Source organism: Acanthopagrus latus, chromosome 10 (genome assembly GCF_904848185.1).
Source record: "Acanthopagrus latus isolate v.2019 chromosome 10, fAcaLat1.1, whole genome shotgun sequence".
Lineage (NCBI taxonomy): Eukaryota > Metazoa > Chordata > Actinopteri > Spariformes > Sparidae > Acanthopagrus > Acanthopagrus latus.
Window position 1 is genome coordinate 10425402 of NC_051048.1, and position 15681 is coordinate 10441082.

General features: G+C 42.0%; 1 protein-coding gene across 2 annotated transcripts; it reads right to left on the bottom strand.

Annotated features, from left to right (window-relative positions):
- Nucleotides 1–262: 262 nt before the first annotated feature.
- trappc14 (trafficking protein particle complex 14) lies at nucleotides 263–15298 on the bottom strand. Of its 2 annotated transcripts, XM_037111989.1 has the most exons (12): nucleotides 14209–15123; nucleotides 10034–10117; nucleotides 9349–9478; nucleotides 9106–9192; nucleotides 8008–8128; nucleotides 6949–7096; nucleotides 5750–5811; nucleotides 4539–4711; nucleotides 3932–4071; nucleotides 3585–3751; nucleotides 3290–3416; nucleotides 263–3080 (listed from the first exon to the last, which is right to left on the bottom strand). In XM_037111989.1, exons 1-12 carry the CDS (start codon nucleotides 14698–14700, stop codon nucleotides 3033–3035), a joined length of 1779 nt encoding a protein of 592 aa, XP_036967884.1. In that variant the 5' UTR covers nucleotides 14701–15123; the 3' UTR covers nucleotides 263–3032. The 2 variants fall into 2 exon arrangements, with proteins under 2 accessions (XP_036967884.1, XP_036967885.1); XM_037111990.1 differs by lacking the exons at nucleotides 263–3080; nucleotides 3290–3416 and having other exon boundaries at nucleotides 3672–3810; nucleotides 14209–15298.
- Between the last annotated feature and the right edge of the window lie 383 nt (nucleotides 15299–15681).

A 15681-nucleotide genomic window follows, 5' to 3' on the forward strand; every position in this document is an offset into this window, starting at 1 on the left:
TGTCCATTAATGTTTGCACAGTACAGTAGTATCAGAGCAAATCTTGTTTGGTCAACTGCAAGAAAATCTAAAATTAACTTGGACTGGATACATTTCAGGTATGTAAGAAATAAATGTATTATTTTATCTCAAAGAAATGTGTTACAGTTTAAACAACCCTGAAAAATGTTGGAAGGTCTTGAAGTCGATGTCTTCAGGGACTCAGTGAAGTTGAAAAATGAAAATGATTACAGACACAAAAAAAAAAAACAAAAACCTTAAATCAGGATTTCAAATCTTCCAGTTTATTGTTTGATTGTTGAAGAGGACAAATAAGATTTTTCTTTGCTGAAGGAAAACAAATCTTTTGATTTTAAATGTTGCTCCCATAGACAAAAATCAAGTATATGACGCTCTTAAAAGGATAAACGCCAAGAAATCTGTTGGTCCTGATAGTTCTACAGAGACACACTCCTTAGACACACATTTCTCACCTGACTATAGAAAATTGCAGGGTGGAGATCCAGCAAATCGCAGCAATTAGAGGCCCATATCTAAACTTTTTTAATTAGGTGTTAGAAGAGCTCACACATAACCAATTAAAATACTTCTTGTCAAGACATGGCATTCTAAATTACAGCCTGGTTTGAAAACAAAAAAATAAAACAGTATTGTCACTGCTTCTATGAAGGTTTTAAGGCATTTCCAAGTCCATTTTGCTAGTTAAATGGCAGATAATCTGTGTACAATCTCAGACGGTGGATCAGGCGGTTCAGGTAATAAAAACATCCTGATATGTGTATCTCCACATCAACTTGCACATTTGCACACAAGGAACAGCTGATACACATCGGTGAATATTCAAAACTCATGACTCGCCGACAGGATCGGGTAGGGTTTCCTGAATAATGATCCGTGTTCTTCTTCTTCTCATCGAGAGGTCAAACACACAGTCCAGATTCATACAGTAAAATAGTTTGGTGTGAAGCAGCTGTCAGGAAAATACTTATAAAAGATAAAAGTTCCTTTGGAGAGTTTATAACTGCAGCTTTTATTTTTGCTGACTGAATTTGCCACAATATAATTATAATTGTGGCGGCACTGGCTGGAAATTGCTTACAGGCCAGCCCAACGTAAAAATAGAAACAAAAAAACATGCCTCATCTGGGTATAACAAACAAATGACCTCCTACAACCCTCAGGGAAATAAAATGTCAAACTGAAGGTGTATAGGAGCTTGGATTTTAAAGGATTCCCAAATAAACACAGTTTCCATTCCTCACTAGAGAAATGGGGGCAGCCAAGATGACCCAACAGGACGACACAGGCAAGAGTTTCTAGCTGGCAATCTAAGGGGAACGCGGTTCTCAGTGGGTCATGGACAGATTCAGAATGAGCACAAGAGCCACCTGGGTACCGTTCCCCACCTCTTTTAAACCTTCACAAGAAGGGTGTCATCACACCGTGATTGGCTGGGAGGGAAAATGCCCCAAGCTGCCTCCACTCCTCAATCAGGAGTCAGTCGCCACCATGCTGCGCACAGCTGATCTCAACCTCCCGCAATCAGGGATTTTGGAAAAAATCGACCGAAAACAAAGAAAGATAGCAAGTCTCAAACAAAAAAATGGGACTGCTAAAACAATACTGTGTTATATATGGTGTGAACCTGCCTGAATATTTGCCAGTCTGTGCACTCAAAACAGTGCGGTAAGGCTGCTGCTTCATCTGTCCACACTTTTAACTGTTTCAACTGATGGATTTCTCCTCTTTACCAACTGGGAATAACTGCGCAGAAAAAGTAGGGAAATACAACCGATCCAAAGTGAGGACCTGGGAGGGTTTGGTAGCTGCCAGGGATATTTTCTTTTCTTAAAACGTTAATGTTTTTGTTGTCTCATTCACTATGATAACAGGGGGGAGGTGTGGATTGTAGGAAACTGCAAGTCAACACAGTCTGTCTCTGAGCGGCGTAATTCCAGCAACAACCTCTACAAACAGTTGAACCATACTTTGCATGTGCCTGAGACTCATGTTACAGATGTATGTCACTGGAAGCTATTATGTATGATACACAGCTGGTCTTTCAGCTACAGGACACTGAGATGAGGGAGCTACACTGTAAATGGTGTTTGTACACTGCTGCACTTGGAATGGAATGTATGTGACAAAAAAAATCTAATTGTACAGAACAGAAAAAAAATAACAATCCAATATTAACAATAAATACACGGCATTACAATAATTAGATTTAAATTAAGTAGCCAGTGTAAAGACTGTACTGGTCTAGTTCACACTCACATCCAAATTCTATCTATAAATATGTATCTAAATATATTCTTTTTCCTATGCAATTCACTTCCCACCAGGAAAGTTGTCATGTAGCTGTTCTGCAGTTAAGAAAAAAGCATAAACAATCAAATTTTAACCTAAAAGTCTATCAATATTAATACCACCAATGCTAGGCTTCTTTCCATTTGCCAAACAACTGACTGTATTTTAAACTCGACTCCTGGATCCCTCCAGCTTTATTTGTGTGCCGAGGACTGACACAAGCGGGCAATCTGGGGTTTTCCAATGACGCCCTATACAAAAATGAGAGCTGCCATAAAAACGATTCCTTAAAATTTGCGGAAATGTACTCTACTAACTAGAACTATTTACAAAATCCACCAGGCATAGGAAGGCAATAAGAACAACACACTGAGTAACACTGAACAAAGACTTGAAGAAGGGTCAGAAAGTGTGTAAACGTGTGTGTGTGTGCATAAACTCTGATGGGGTTAGACCCAGGATAATGATTCAAAGGAATGGAGGTAATTGATGGAAGGAGCATGGATGCGATAAAACCGTGCAATGAGGAATTGTTGTTCCTCCACCAGAGAACTTCCATTCTGTCGTTATCTCTGCCCTGCGCCCTCACTTCATAGCCTTCCGCTTTCAATCTGTCAGTATTCCTCTCTGGTCCTCCGTCTATCGCTCCATCCAGGCCTGATTCCTGCAGCCCACTGTTTCTCTCTAAATCTCTCCATCGGGATGAGGCTCAGTCAGAGGGATCACACATCGATGTTTGTTTCTCCGCTAAAACCCCCTTTCCAGTTCATCTGAAGGGAGAGAACAGGGTTGAGATTTGCTTAAAACACGCTTTGATGACGTTTTATTGAAGAATTTTGACCAGAATTGTACCAGTGTATGTTTCTGGTCTAGTAAGCGTGTCTGACTTTACTGCTAGATGGAAAGGAATGTTTTTTGGAATCATTGCGTCACGTCATCATTAAGATACATGTAAAAGTGTTGAAGCTACTTTTTTTACCTGCTGTGTCCTTCTTGGATTGGTGTCTTGCACGAAGACCTTACACTCTCTCTTGGCTATTGTTTCAAGGGAAATGATGCGGTCAGGCGGAAGGTAACTTGCTTGACACTCCATCACGCTGCCTGACCTACAGCCAGCAGAGACACTGAGTCAAAGATACAGTGTTTTTGATAGAACGTGTAGGTTTTGCATAACATTTGTGTCTTTTAACATATCTGCAATGATTTGCAATTTTTGGGTTAGGGTGAGTGGAGAGATGGGAAACAGCGTGTTGCTACGCTCTGATCCTCCCTACCTGACTTGGTGAGACCTGGACGGGTGCTGCTGGTAGAAACTCTGAGATTGGCTTGGGCTGTGTCTCTCCAGCAGGGTTGTAGGGCTACATGATGATGGAGGAGTAGGAGGGGGAGGGGTCGACACAGAGGCTGTGAACTGGAGCTTCAGTTTCATATGCTGGCTCAGCTGGGGTTATCATGGAGCAGGAAAGGGATGGATAAGATGGGAGAGCACTCTGAGTAATACTGAATGGAGTAAAACAGAATAATCACCACACTGAATAACGTGAAACTAACGTACGATTGTACGACAAGACAGGAGGGAAGCAGGGACGTGCCTGCGCCTACACACATTATTGTATTGTACCTCAAAGAGTCCGGTCGTAAGGATCTGGAAGGCCACGGTGAAAGAGATGGAGGAGCCCTTCCTACACTGTCCGAGTCGATTGAAGGGAGACTGGCACACCACCGACCCCTTCCCAGTGTCCTGCTGACCTCCTCTATGAGCTGATGGAGAGACGGGTAGATAGTGGAAGGAAGCAGTTGGCAGAGAAGAGCAGGTAACAAATACATGTAGGAGAAAGGATGAGAAAGTGCATTGATAGAAAGAGTATTGACCCAAAGAAGGTTTGCTTAAAGACAGAATAAAGTGCTTTTCTAATAGTTAGGGTTTAGTGACTCTTTACTTTTCACTCTAAGACTAAACAAGTATGCAACTTCACTTCGCTGTTTCTATCCCAGTTTGGCTAATGTCAATCAACCCTTCCAGGAAATGAGTGTTTTAATGCAAAAGCATTAGGTTAGAGATTTAAGGCATCTGTCCCCTTTTAAGAATCATGTTGGATGAAAGAGGCTGCATTGTTGTCCCTTGGAGCAAATCAACAATAACTCAACTGGTTAAAATGTAGTGAGTGGAAAGCTATTTGCACAACAACAAGGTTAGAGCAGAAAGTGACAGTACGGTTTGTTCTCACCGTCAGAATTCCAGATGAGACCAACACCCAAGAAGTCCTGCAAGTTGTTCCGCAGGGTGTATGTTACCCAGAAGCGCTCCAGAGGCCTGACAGTGCTGGGACAGGAAGCTGTCATCACCAGCCGAGGACGATCCAAGCGTATACTGGGCAATGAGTAAAAACTAGAGATGTATCTGGAGAGGAAGCAAAAAACAGTGTTTTGATTTCCTTTAACAGACCTTTTTCAGGATAGAAATGTATAGTAATAGCATGAAAAGCACAAGTGAAACGTATTTCATTAAGGATGGCTTTGCCCCAACGAGTGTCCCAGTCCAATTATTGGAAATGAACTCTGGAAATAGCCAACTTTAGGCTATGACATGTTCATAATTGTCCCTTCAATCGTCCATATGATTATACGACTATGTTGTTTAATCTCTTATCTTATCTCACTGTATACTTAAAAGAATGTTCTAACTAGAACCATGTAGTTCTTTGGCTCGTCCCCATAGGAAAACCCATTTTGGTTCCTGGTAAAACCTTTTATAAATGTCCATCTGGAACCCATCCACAGAGGTTCTTCAGGGACCATGTCTATGGTGTAATGATCCCCATTCTCTCTGGGGGTTCCACCCAGACCCTTTTAACATCTAATGCTACTAATGAGAACCCACCCGGGTCAATCATGTAGAACCCATGTTGGGAAGTGGCAAGGTCTGGGCAGGGGTCGCTACAAAGCTAATGGCCGGAGACCCAAGCCACCTTTGCCGAGCCGTTCCAAGCCAACCTAGAGCGAGTTGCGGCACACCAACATGGAGGAAATGCTCCCGGCAGTTGCTGTCCATTATGTCAAAAACAAAAGGAGGCAATCCAAAAAAACCTGTTTTTCCCGTCTTCACGAAACCACAAAAACTGAGTTTCTGAAAATCTTCACCCTGGCAGGAGTTTTCCAAAAGCTCCATTTTCAGTGACCTCAAACACCGTTTACGCTTGTACGGAATGCCAAAATGCATTGAAAAGCTTTGTTTTAAGAAATACCCATGTACTTACAAAAAACCCTTTAAAAACGTTTTTTTTCTTTTCAAAAAGGGTTGTTTTTAAAAAATAGCTTTTTTGGAAGCCCTTCAGAAGAACCCATTTGCAATGCTTATTTCTTAGAGTGTACAACTTTCTAGTTAAGGAGGATTGTTTATAGGCTACATTCCAAATGTTGGACAGAGGAGAAACATTACCTTGTGAAGTGCAGGGTTGGAGTGTACCATTGTAACACAGCCACCAATGGGACTTCCAAACCCTACAGAAATATAGACAATAAACTTATTTCATACATGTGCACAGAGAATGTACTAGAAACATGTACATTTCATCGCTCAAATTTAAACAATAAGTCTGGTGATATTCTGTGTTTTATGTTGAAAAGAAATCCTATGAGCAAATCAAAAGCAAAAATGAATTAATCCAACTAACAATTATAGTATGTATATCCAATACATGTTGTTGTCCCCCCAAAAATTTCAAGCAAACTAAGTCTGTGCACTAAGTCAACTATCCTCAAGTATCTACAGCAACATATAGGCCAAGTACATTAGATGTTTTCAAACTACAGGCAGTGACAGTGTCTAAAAGTGGATTTTTGCAGCCAGATGTTTGAGACTTGGTAATTTAAGTCTTAACTATGGAGCAAGATAACAAATGTTATTTGGGCATATTTCAATTTACAGTTTGTCGCTCATTGACCGCAGTGATTCAAACTGAAAAGGGTCAAGTCAGACTGAATTTGTGTTCTCCAGATCACAAATTCTTTATGTAATTTTCACAACATAACACAATTTGTATAATGGCCAATAATGGGATCATTTTGCCAAGATTTCCAAATAAAGCTAACTTCACTGTCACAAAATAACAAATCTTGAAGAGAGCTCCATCATGAGAAAGCGACTTTTTAAGACCCTTGAGAGACAACCATTACACACTGCTCTGTGTGGTGAACATGGGAGTTTCAAAGTCAACCATATGAACTTTTATTTTAATCGTTTGCCCTTCAAATGTTTTATCTACTGATTTGATATGAGGGTGTTTACACTATGTCTACTTTAAGAGCAAGAGCAGAGTAACAATAGTATTAATATGTAGTGCTTGTTGCCGCACAGACTATAAATGTGGCTGTGTTTGAATGGTACAGGCAAATTAAGTATGTTAGTAATACAAATAATGAGAGAGAGAGACCTTTTGTTTTTGATAAAAGGTTAATTTATCTTGTTAACTCAGGATGGCAACATTTGTTATCTTGAGATTGACGAGATAAATGAAACTGTTATCATGAGAAAACAGTCTGTCACCTCAAGGAAATGTAATAATTAACTCACTCAAGACAACTGCACCGAGAGAAATAACTGATCCTATGGCTGTAAGGGGCTTCTGTACTCCTCACCTCACTGGAGTCCTCCTCTGCTTTGTCCTGCAGCTGCAGCTGGAACAGGAAGTTCTGTTCCTCCAGGGCGCTGAGCATGCTTGGTAAACGTGATGATTCGTTGTCCATCCGATAAAATGATGCTGTGGTGACCTCAGCTGACTTGTGGCTTTAGCGGAGAGTGCAGAGAAAGAACTGTTTTGTCAGCAGAATCTAACGAACACCAAACACATTTCCTGATTTAACCGCATGAAGTGAACACTGCAAGAGCTGAACAGCTGGTCAGCAGAAGGAGCTTAGTCCTCAGTACAAATATCTATTTCACTTCCAAACTGTAAAGAAGTTTTCATTGTTTGTTCTTTTGAATGTTTATGGTTCCCACAATTCCATTTTATTTGAAGCTTGGTTTGTTTGGGGACGCTGGTGAAAACTAGCTTGTTTGGTTTGTAGTCTAAAAGCTGGGCATCGCCATCTTTAACCTTGCACCATCTCATGAGAGTTGCGTTCACATTGGTTGAATTCACAGTCTTAATTTTCAGCAACCCCCAAGTCATTTTTCTTTGCAAAGTTCAAAGTTCAAAGAATGGCTGTCACATGAGAAACCAGCCAGCCTGCAGAAGGTGGGGGAATGGGAGTGTAGCTAAATGGTTGCAGTTCATACTATCATCTCAATACCACTCTCTCCCAAATTTCCTATTTGTTTCGACATCTTACTCCATCAGAATAAAGGCATGGGAATGACCTAAAAAAAGTCTGGTATAACAGGTTTTTTCCAAACCCTAAAGCTTAACTGACAAACTTTTATGTATTTGAAACAGTACTTGGCAGTGTCTTATATCATCACCAGACACACAGCTTTGGCAGGCCACGTTTTCCACTTGAAAACTACTTGTGTAGTAAATCTTGATAGACAAAACTTATTTTGCCTGTTGTTCACACGCCGGTCTTGCTGGCTTCCTGTCTACAGAGAGATGTGTCAAGCTGATAGTGTCAGAACCATGCAAATTGCAGTCACAAATCTTTACAAGTATAGTTCAAACGTGGATGAGGTTAATCTGAAAATTTGCACAGTGAATTTACCACACATTGTCGACTACGAGTACAGAGCCATCTGGCATCACTGGGAGGTAGGACGAGTTGTAGTTAGGAAGGATCTTCATATCTCTGACACACACCTCCTCCTGAGAGCTGCAGTTCAACACTGGGGAAAAAGGAGGGGGTCATCACTCATCAGCTGTTTGTCTAGTCCTTCTAATTCTGGTTACAGCTGCTGAGATGGGTCGAAACAGCGTCAGTGAAGCTGCATTTTGGTTTTTCGCCATCCTCTACAAATGTTGAGCCCTGATATTCTGGCTCTGTGTAACACTTTCAAGGCGTATTAACACTTGAATAGAGCCTGAGCCATGCACAATGTTACTAACACCTGTGCTTTTCCTACCATGACAAGTGAAAGTGGGTGATTTAAAAAAAATGATTATAGTTATCAATCAGAAAATGGCACCATATTGGATTCAGATACTGCACAGAACATATCAGTTTAATATCTGAGAAGAATATCTCCTTTCAAAATAAAGGGCCCTATTTAGACAGTCTACGGCTCGGTTTAAAGCGCAGCACAGAAGTGCAAATTAATCATAGCTGTGATTTGGGCGGAACGTAAATCAAACCAGTCCGAGTGCTGTCTCCGATTTCCTTTAACAGCCCGAGGCATGTTAGAGGGGGAATGTCATAACTGACATTCCCCTGCTGCACTGGTGGCTCTGACTCATCAGCTGTCATTAGCTGTACCTGCAGAGAGAGGTATGGTGCTTTGACATGAATGGACACGCCACGATGAAGATCTGTTTTTATATGAAAACTGAACGTCCCTCGACAAGAGCGGACTCTGGCCACCTGGACCGAATAACTCCCCTGATCCGAGTCAGCTGATTGCGCGGCAAGAAAACAGAAGCGGTAAGGTGCTGGGTCAAGCGAATCCCCCTCGGCAGAAAGGTAAGGTCACGTCATCCAGGTAAAGCGCAGGTCGTATCTTCACGTTAATTGCAACATGGAGGGACATGTAAGTCAGAAGCTATATTTAGGGCCATCTAGGGTTTTCGGGGTGCTATATATACAAAACAAGAAGTGCATCTTTGAAGATATCTGTGTGTTTACGTGAGTATGAGCTGATGGGTCAACCTTTGAGGACAGTCAGGTGTTTTCCAGAGACAGTCATTTGTTGACACTGGACACTGGGAGGTTGGAGGACGTTCATGATGGTGCTGACTGGGAAGGGAAAGAAGACATGGACACAACGGTTAAACCCAGAAACGCTACATGACTACAGGTGTTGGACAGTTAAATTGCAAATTTAATTCCAAAAAAATGTGTTAAATTACAGGTGTTTGAATTCTTTGGCCCAGAGAATCAGAGTGTGTGTACCCTGTGTCTTGAAGGTGCTGAGGTCTTCTCTGAAGGTGTGCGTTGGACTCTTGAGCTGCAGAAGAGTCAGGTAGCCATGTTCCCTCACCTCCACCCTCTCATCCTCCTGCTTCCACACAGTCACTATAATCTGACATCACAGACAGGCGGACAAACACCAAAGAAATTAATCAGTTAAAAAGTGGTTGTACTAAGCTGTGCAAAGACATCATCCGGACTATTAGACATCGAATGGAGAGACGAGCTGAGATGTCCTTGTAAGAAAATAAAACGTGGGGCCAATCGAAAAGAGTGTATCAGCAAGAACCACATAGAGAACGAGTTTCTGACTTTTGCCTCTTTGGATCAACACATGAGAATGTGTGAAACCTAAATATCTCAGGGCGGACTTCAAGAAATTCACAGCAGAAATCAACAAGGATTTAAGAGCACAACGGATTAACCAATTTTAACCAACCATTTACGATTTGGACATTAGAGTTCTTTTGTTCACTCTGCTGGCACAAAGTTTGGACTTTGAGGAAATCTTCATCTGTCCTAGGACTAAAAGCATGAAAAGGCAAAAAAAAAAAAAAAAAATCATGCTCACTGATGTAAAATTGACACATTTATACATACATACATACATTTATATCATCTTACAGTCATGTCCAGCGCTATATGTGTTCATGTAGGTGTGTCTGACCTTGGCTTTGAGTGTGTCGACAGGTAGCTTGTCCAAAGAGACGCTGAGACAGAAAATAACCTGGTCGTCCGACACCAGAGCAGACTGCAGGAGGACAAAGAAAGGACACAGGGTTAGACATTACGACAGAGTATCACAAAATTCGAAATCAATCAGCGTGCAGATCACCAGTGACTAAGCCTAATGGGGCTGCAAATTACAACTTTATGCTTTGTTGGTTAGTTAATTATTATTTTCCAATGAATTGCTCAGTCTGCAAAATGACTGAAAACAGAGAGAAATGGAAGGTGACTTCTTGTTTTGATTGATGCACGCCATGAGTAATAGCTTATCAACACTAAAGGCTGCTGGGCTGTACAGTCAGAGAGAAACTGGAGAGGAGGGCCTTTTTTTTTTTTTTTCATCTGTGAAAACAATTTATTTTAAATCACCAATGAGGCCAATCGGGTGACTTTTGTATGTTCAATATTTCATGGGGAATTCCTGCATTTGACTTGTGGCCCAACGACGCCTTCCTCGATGGGTGTATTGGGAAAATACTGCACATGTGACGTTCTTCGTGTGACTGACATTCTTTATATCACCTGACAGGCCTTGAATGCTATTTGTTGTTTTCGTGTTTCTTACATTACCAGCACCCTTGTCTTATTCTTGGCTTGGAGCCACAAAAGATAATTCTGTCATGAGTTGTGATGCATGAACTACAGGTGTGTCTGTGTGTTTAGTTTGTGCGCAGTTTGTGTTGATGGTGGAAGCTTCCACTTGCGTTTGAATGAAGAAAAGACTACACTCTCATGTGTTCATTCCTTTGTTCTCAAGAAATGACCATGACAAGGTGTAAGCCACGCTGGTGAAGAGGCAATGCACAGTTATGCATGGATCGCATTTGTAACTGCTGGCACCATAGATAATCCATGGGTAAGCTGTTCTAGGTCATAAAAATGATCATTCTGACTTTTAGCAGATGGGAAATTTTAACCGATTGTTAATGTTGGCCGTTGAAAAGCTGGCGCCAAATGCACATTGCTGGCTGTTAAAACTTCAAATAATGCCAAGAATAAATGAAAAATGTGAACATTTTAAGGCTGATTGTAAGGCTAATGCCAAACTTAATTGGCAGTTTTAACATATTCTAATACACATCTGAAGAGTCATAATGGCCAGGAGAATATGAAGGATTCAAAATATACTATAAGCTTTGAGCCAGCTGTGCAATGCTGGCTTGGACTTGCGTCAAGAAGCAGCTGATGGAGTATGAGGACGTGCTACAGTGGGAATGAGTCCAAATCTCTGAATGGGACAGAAGAGTTGAATACATCTCATAATGTACCAAAGATGGGGAAGATTAATATTTAAATCTACATCACAATGCGTGTTTCATTTGAATGGAGAGAAGTAAAGAGGAAGAGAAGGAAGACAAAGGTGGTATGTCCTGAGTGACAGGAGAAGTAGCTGAACACAGTGTAGATTATGTTTTCGTAGAATCAAAAATGAGGAAATGACCGAACGAAAAACTGGTACCATCGGCTGCCATCCAGAAATTTAGGCTCAACATGATTATGAGGGAGTTGGCCGGAGTGCTTGTTGCTTGAAAGTCTACGCAACCAAATGTATAAGTCCTATTGCCGAAATAAGCCGAAAAGAAGAGAAAGAAGGGAATATTTCTACATTATTCTGTCTAATTTGTGTAAGCGAAAAAAAAACAAAAACCCTTCATTTCTGCTTTCCCCTCCAGCAGAAAAGGATCTTATGTTGTTTAACGGAGGTGGAGTTATTAGAATTCCTGGATACAATATGCTCATGTGCCAAAAAAAATGTCAGAATATGAGTTGAGTTGTTATTACATTCACAAGGTACATTCATAGATTTATCTTTATTGATTTTACTCGTTACCAAGAAATCTGTAGCCTACAAAATATGTTATGCAGATCATTTCCCTTTGATTTAATGAATAACACATTTCCACTTCAGCGTAGCTATTCCCAATCTCGAGTTTCACATGCCGTGTTTCCCGTGTCTATTTCCCTTTACCATTGTCAATTTCATCGTTACAAATGCTTTCAGTTTGAGCATTTCCATGTATATTGTGTTTAAAGTACATGGGGAAATAAGTCTAACATGCCGTTTTTCCTTCTGAGAATTAGAAATAACAGCGCGCACACACATTTCTGGATTGTATGTTCATAATAAAAGACTGACTATTAAATAACTATAACAAATGACACGTTGTAAGCTATTTTAAAGGGTTGTTACTGAAAATTCTGCAAGAATTTTAATGCCCTCTTTCTGTATAAGAATTTATGCAATGTATACCGATGGATTTGGGACTCTTATTGTGAAAGGTCAAAATGGAAGGAGTCTGTCTGTAATGCCCTGCATGAGATTGGAAAAGACTGCTGCTCTGGTTAAGACAACAGTGCCTTATCCTCAAAGTAAATGTGCAATTTATAACCCCCGGCTACAGTGTTTTCTTTACCCCAAAAGAAACCAGATGCAACAACTCACAACACATCCCGTCGTTGACTGGAGTGACATCCCTTTTTTCTGCTGCGTTCCATGGCTGCCTGCACTCAACTTTCTCAGTGAGAGAGGAGAGTGTGCAGAAAAAGCACATATTTAGGGTAAACAACATACAGTATTTAGTTCCTCTCCTTCAGCTCGGGACGTAGCTGACACTGATAGGCAGTCGTGCTGAAAATCGTCCGATTCCAGTCCCTGGCCTGTCAATTAGTTCACCTCTACCAGTGAAAATACTGTGTGGTGGTGCACTTCAGCGTCTTGTGGCCAAAATGAATGAAACAAAACGCCAAAAATGCCCAAACTTTTTGTTTTCGCCTGGCAACGTAGCCAAAGGCAAAACAATCCTAGCACGTGTGTGCTGAAAAAGCTCATTGAAGGCTCATTTTAATCAATTTTGGATTTGGAATCTTTTTTTTTTGTCTAATCTAGTCTTATCTAATTCTTTATGCTAGAAAATACATGAAAACAGTGCTGTTTCAACCATCTTGTGATGCACCCAGGTTTCCTTGGGCCAGTGCATGTTTCAATAATCAGACACCCTTCGCCGACGACACAGCCAGTGTTGATCAAGCTCGGGCTTGTGTCAACGTAGGCCCACCCCACCCATGGCTCTCCTCTCTAAATCCACAGCCACCCTGGAACGCCTTGGAGCTTATCAATTCCTTCAACCACTGCACTGCAACGTGTCTTTTCCTGACTGTTGCACAACGCAAAACAATCAACTCCGAAAAGGAGTCACGGAGAAAGAAACGGTCCAAAGCACGGCTTTCATGTCACAAAGGAAGACGATAGCAGTGATGGCTGTAATGTCTGTAAAATGTGTGTGTAGGCTCAGACATAATGCGACAGATCCACTGAAGCTGTAAACCTGTGTAGGCCTACTGTTATTACATAACAACCACTGATGAGGAAATCAATATCTGGATCCATTCTACTCGCGCCCATGTGATGGCCGGCATGTTGTAGGCCCTGCAGCGGGACCGATTTGTGAATTATTCGCTTCCCCCCCTTTGTGGGCCTGCACCTCACTCGCAGCCAGTTGCTTTGACACTATCTCAGCACACTCTTCCCTCTGGCCTCCGCAATGTGGGCTCCCTGTGAAACAGTGAGCTCTAAAAAACAGTGGTTTGCACGGCGGGTCCCCAAGATCAACCTCATATCTGGCCTGAAAGAGACAGCATTTGTGATTTTTTTTTTTTTTTTTTTTTTTTCAAGATACTGAACCCCCCTGAATCGCTCCTGATGTGCTGGTTGGCACCTTGCATGGCAGCCACCGCCATCAGTGTATGAATACATGTATGAATTATGTGAAGGCTGCAGGTGATTGTCTCAGACAGAATGAAATGAAACAGAAGAGTGAAGAGTGAAGAGTGTGGCCTGTGTAGAAAGGAAGTGCGAGGCAGTGGTTTGGGTTTTTTTTTTTTTTTTTTTTGTCAACACAGGAAATAAGTTAAAGGTTACTTCCTATTATCACCAGGTGATGACAAAGAGTTTAAAGGTGCCCTCTTTATACATTATTATTGTTCTCGCCTTTGACACAGACTTCATACTGGGCCTAAATAAAGTGAAGGGCAAAGGGAAATGTGGGGGGAAATGCTTCTGCTTGTTTCATATCATTATAACTTCTGTATTAACGACTTTGACTGTTTTCTTACCCTCACTGGTTCCCTTGCACACTGTTGCCCATCACTGGCCGACTTGCTGTGAGTGTGCAGCGGGCTGCAACGTCTGAACCTCCGGCCGCCGTCTGCTCGCTCTCTGCCGGTGTCTGAGGACCCGGACTCCCATTCTCCGCGCTCCTCTTCCTCACCGTCCTCGCCGCTGTGGCTGCTATGGAGGTCCGGCTGGTCCTCCTCACCGGGTCCCTGCCGGCGGCTCTCTGCGGCGCACACGCTCGCCAGAGCCCACAGAGAGCCCATCACGTCCCTCCAGGGTAAACCACCGGCCGGGCCGTCACGCCTCTCCGCCGCGTTCCGGGACCGCATGACCAGCAGGAACTGGACGGTCTCCCCGTGGTAGACGTGCCTTCGCCGCGGGAGACTGGCGTACTGCGAGGGGTCCGACAGACTCGATATCGGAGCGGCGGGAAAATACATGAAAAACTGGCATTGTGACTCCATGTTTACAGAAAAGGCGACAGTAAACATGAAGTAGCGTACACTGACATCAACCCGCTGGAAGTTTGAAAGCAAACCGAGGACGACGAACTGACGCAGCGGTCGATAACAGAGCACATACCAGTGTCAAAAAGACAAGCTAACCAAAACATTCACTTTCTTACTTTCTTTCTTTCTTTTTTTTATAATAACCGAGTATGCCATGATTTAAAACACATTCCAGCGGAGGATGTCCGTTCACTGGAGGCGATACAAACAGCAGGACAGTTAAACGATGACCGAGACCCAAACTTCAAGAGACCACACTAATCAATTACCAAAAGGCAAAAAACATAGCATAGATTGGCGTCAAGAAGAGAGGAGAGAAGTAGCTTACAGTGGACCCACCCACGACTTAATCAGTCATTTATACAAATAAACTGTTTAAAATAACAGAAATAACGGAACATTCTTGGAAAAAATAATTAGCATAGATAACAGCAAGGCAGCATACTCTGTTAGCTGATCATATTTAGTAGGCTATGTAGAATCTGAATCTGCAAAATAACTACAATTTTCAAATGTGTAAGGCTGTAAGGCACAGCATTTTCCTCTGAGATGCTGTAGTTCTTTCAGTAAAGAAGCGTTAAAGGCACAACCTGTCGACGAACTCACGTCGCTGAGCAAATCGGGGCAGGGGTGATAGATTTATATAGAAGAACTAGATACCAGATGGAAAGATGGCACCCGTTCAAACTAATGAGTTGCATACACCAACCAAAAAAAAACCACTTCCTGGTTATACACAAGGAACTTAAAATTACATCTCTGAATCTTACTTTGGGGCCAGATTGTGGTGCCAGTCTTATTGGGGTCAACGGCAAATGCATGAAGAAACACACTAATATCCAGCATATCAACACCGGGTGACCTCTGAGGAAGAAAACGCCTCCAAGAAAATGAAAGGAGTAGAGAAGCTGTAGGACATGTTTCATGGGGACTCCTCTGACATGGGATTTTATATCATATTAT

Bases quoted from the DNA above. Each gene is read 5' to 3' on its own strand.
- trappc14 (XM_037111989.1), bottom strand. From the start codon at position 14,700: ATGTTTACTGTCGCCTTTTCTGTAAACATGGAGTCACAATGCCAGTTT. The intron at 9,193-9,348 runs GTACACACACTC...TTCCCTTCCCAG, and splicing joins CAGCACCTTCAAGACACAGG to TCAGCACCATCATGAACGTC. The intron at 7,097-8,007 runs GTAAATTCACTG...TCTCCGCTAAAG, and splicing joins CTCGTAGTCGACAATGTGTG to CCACAAGTCAGCTGAGGTCA.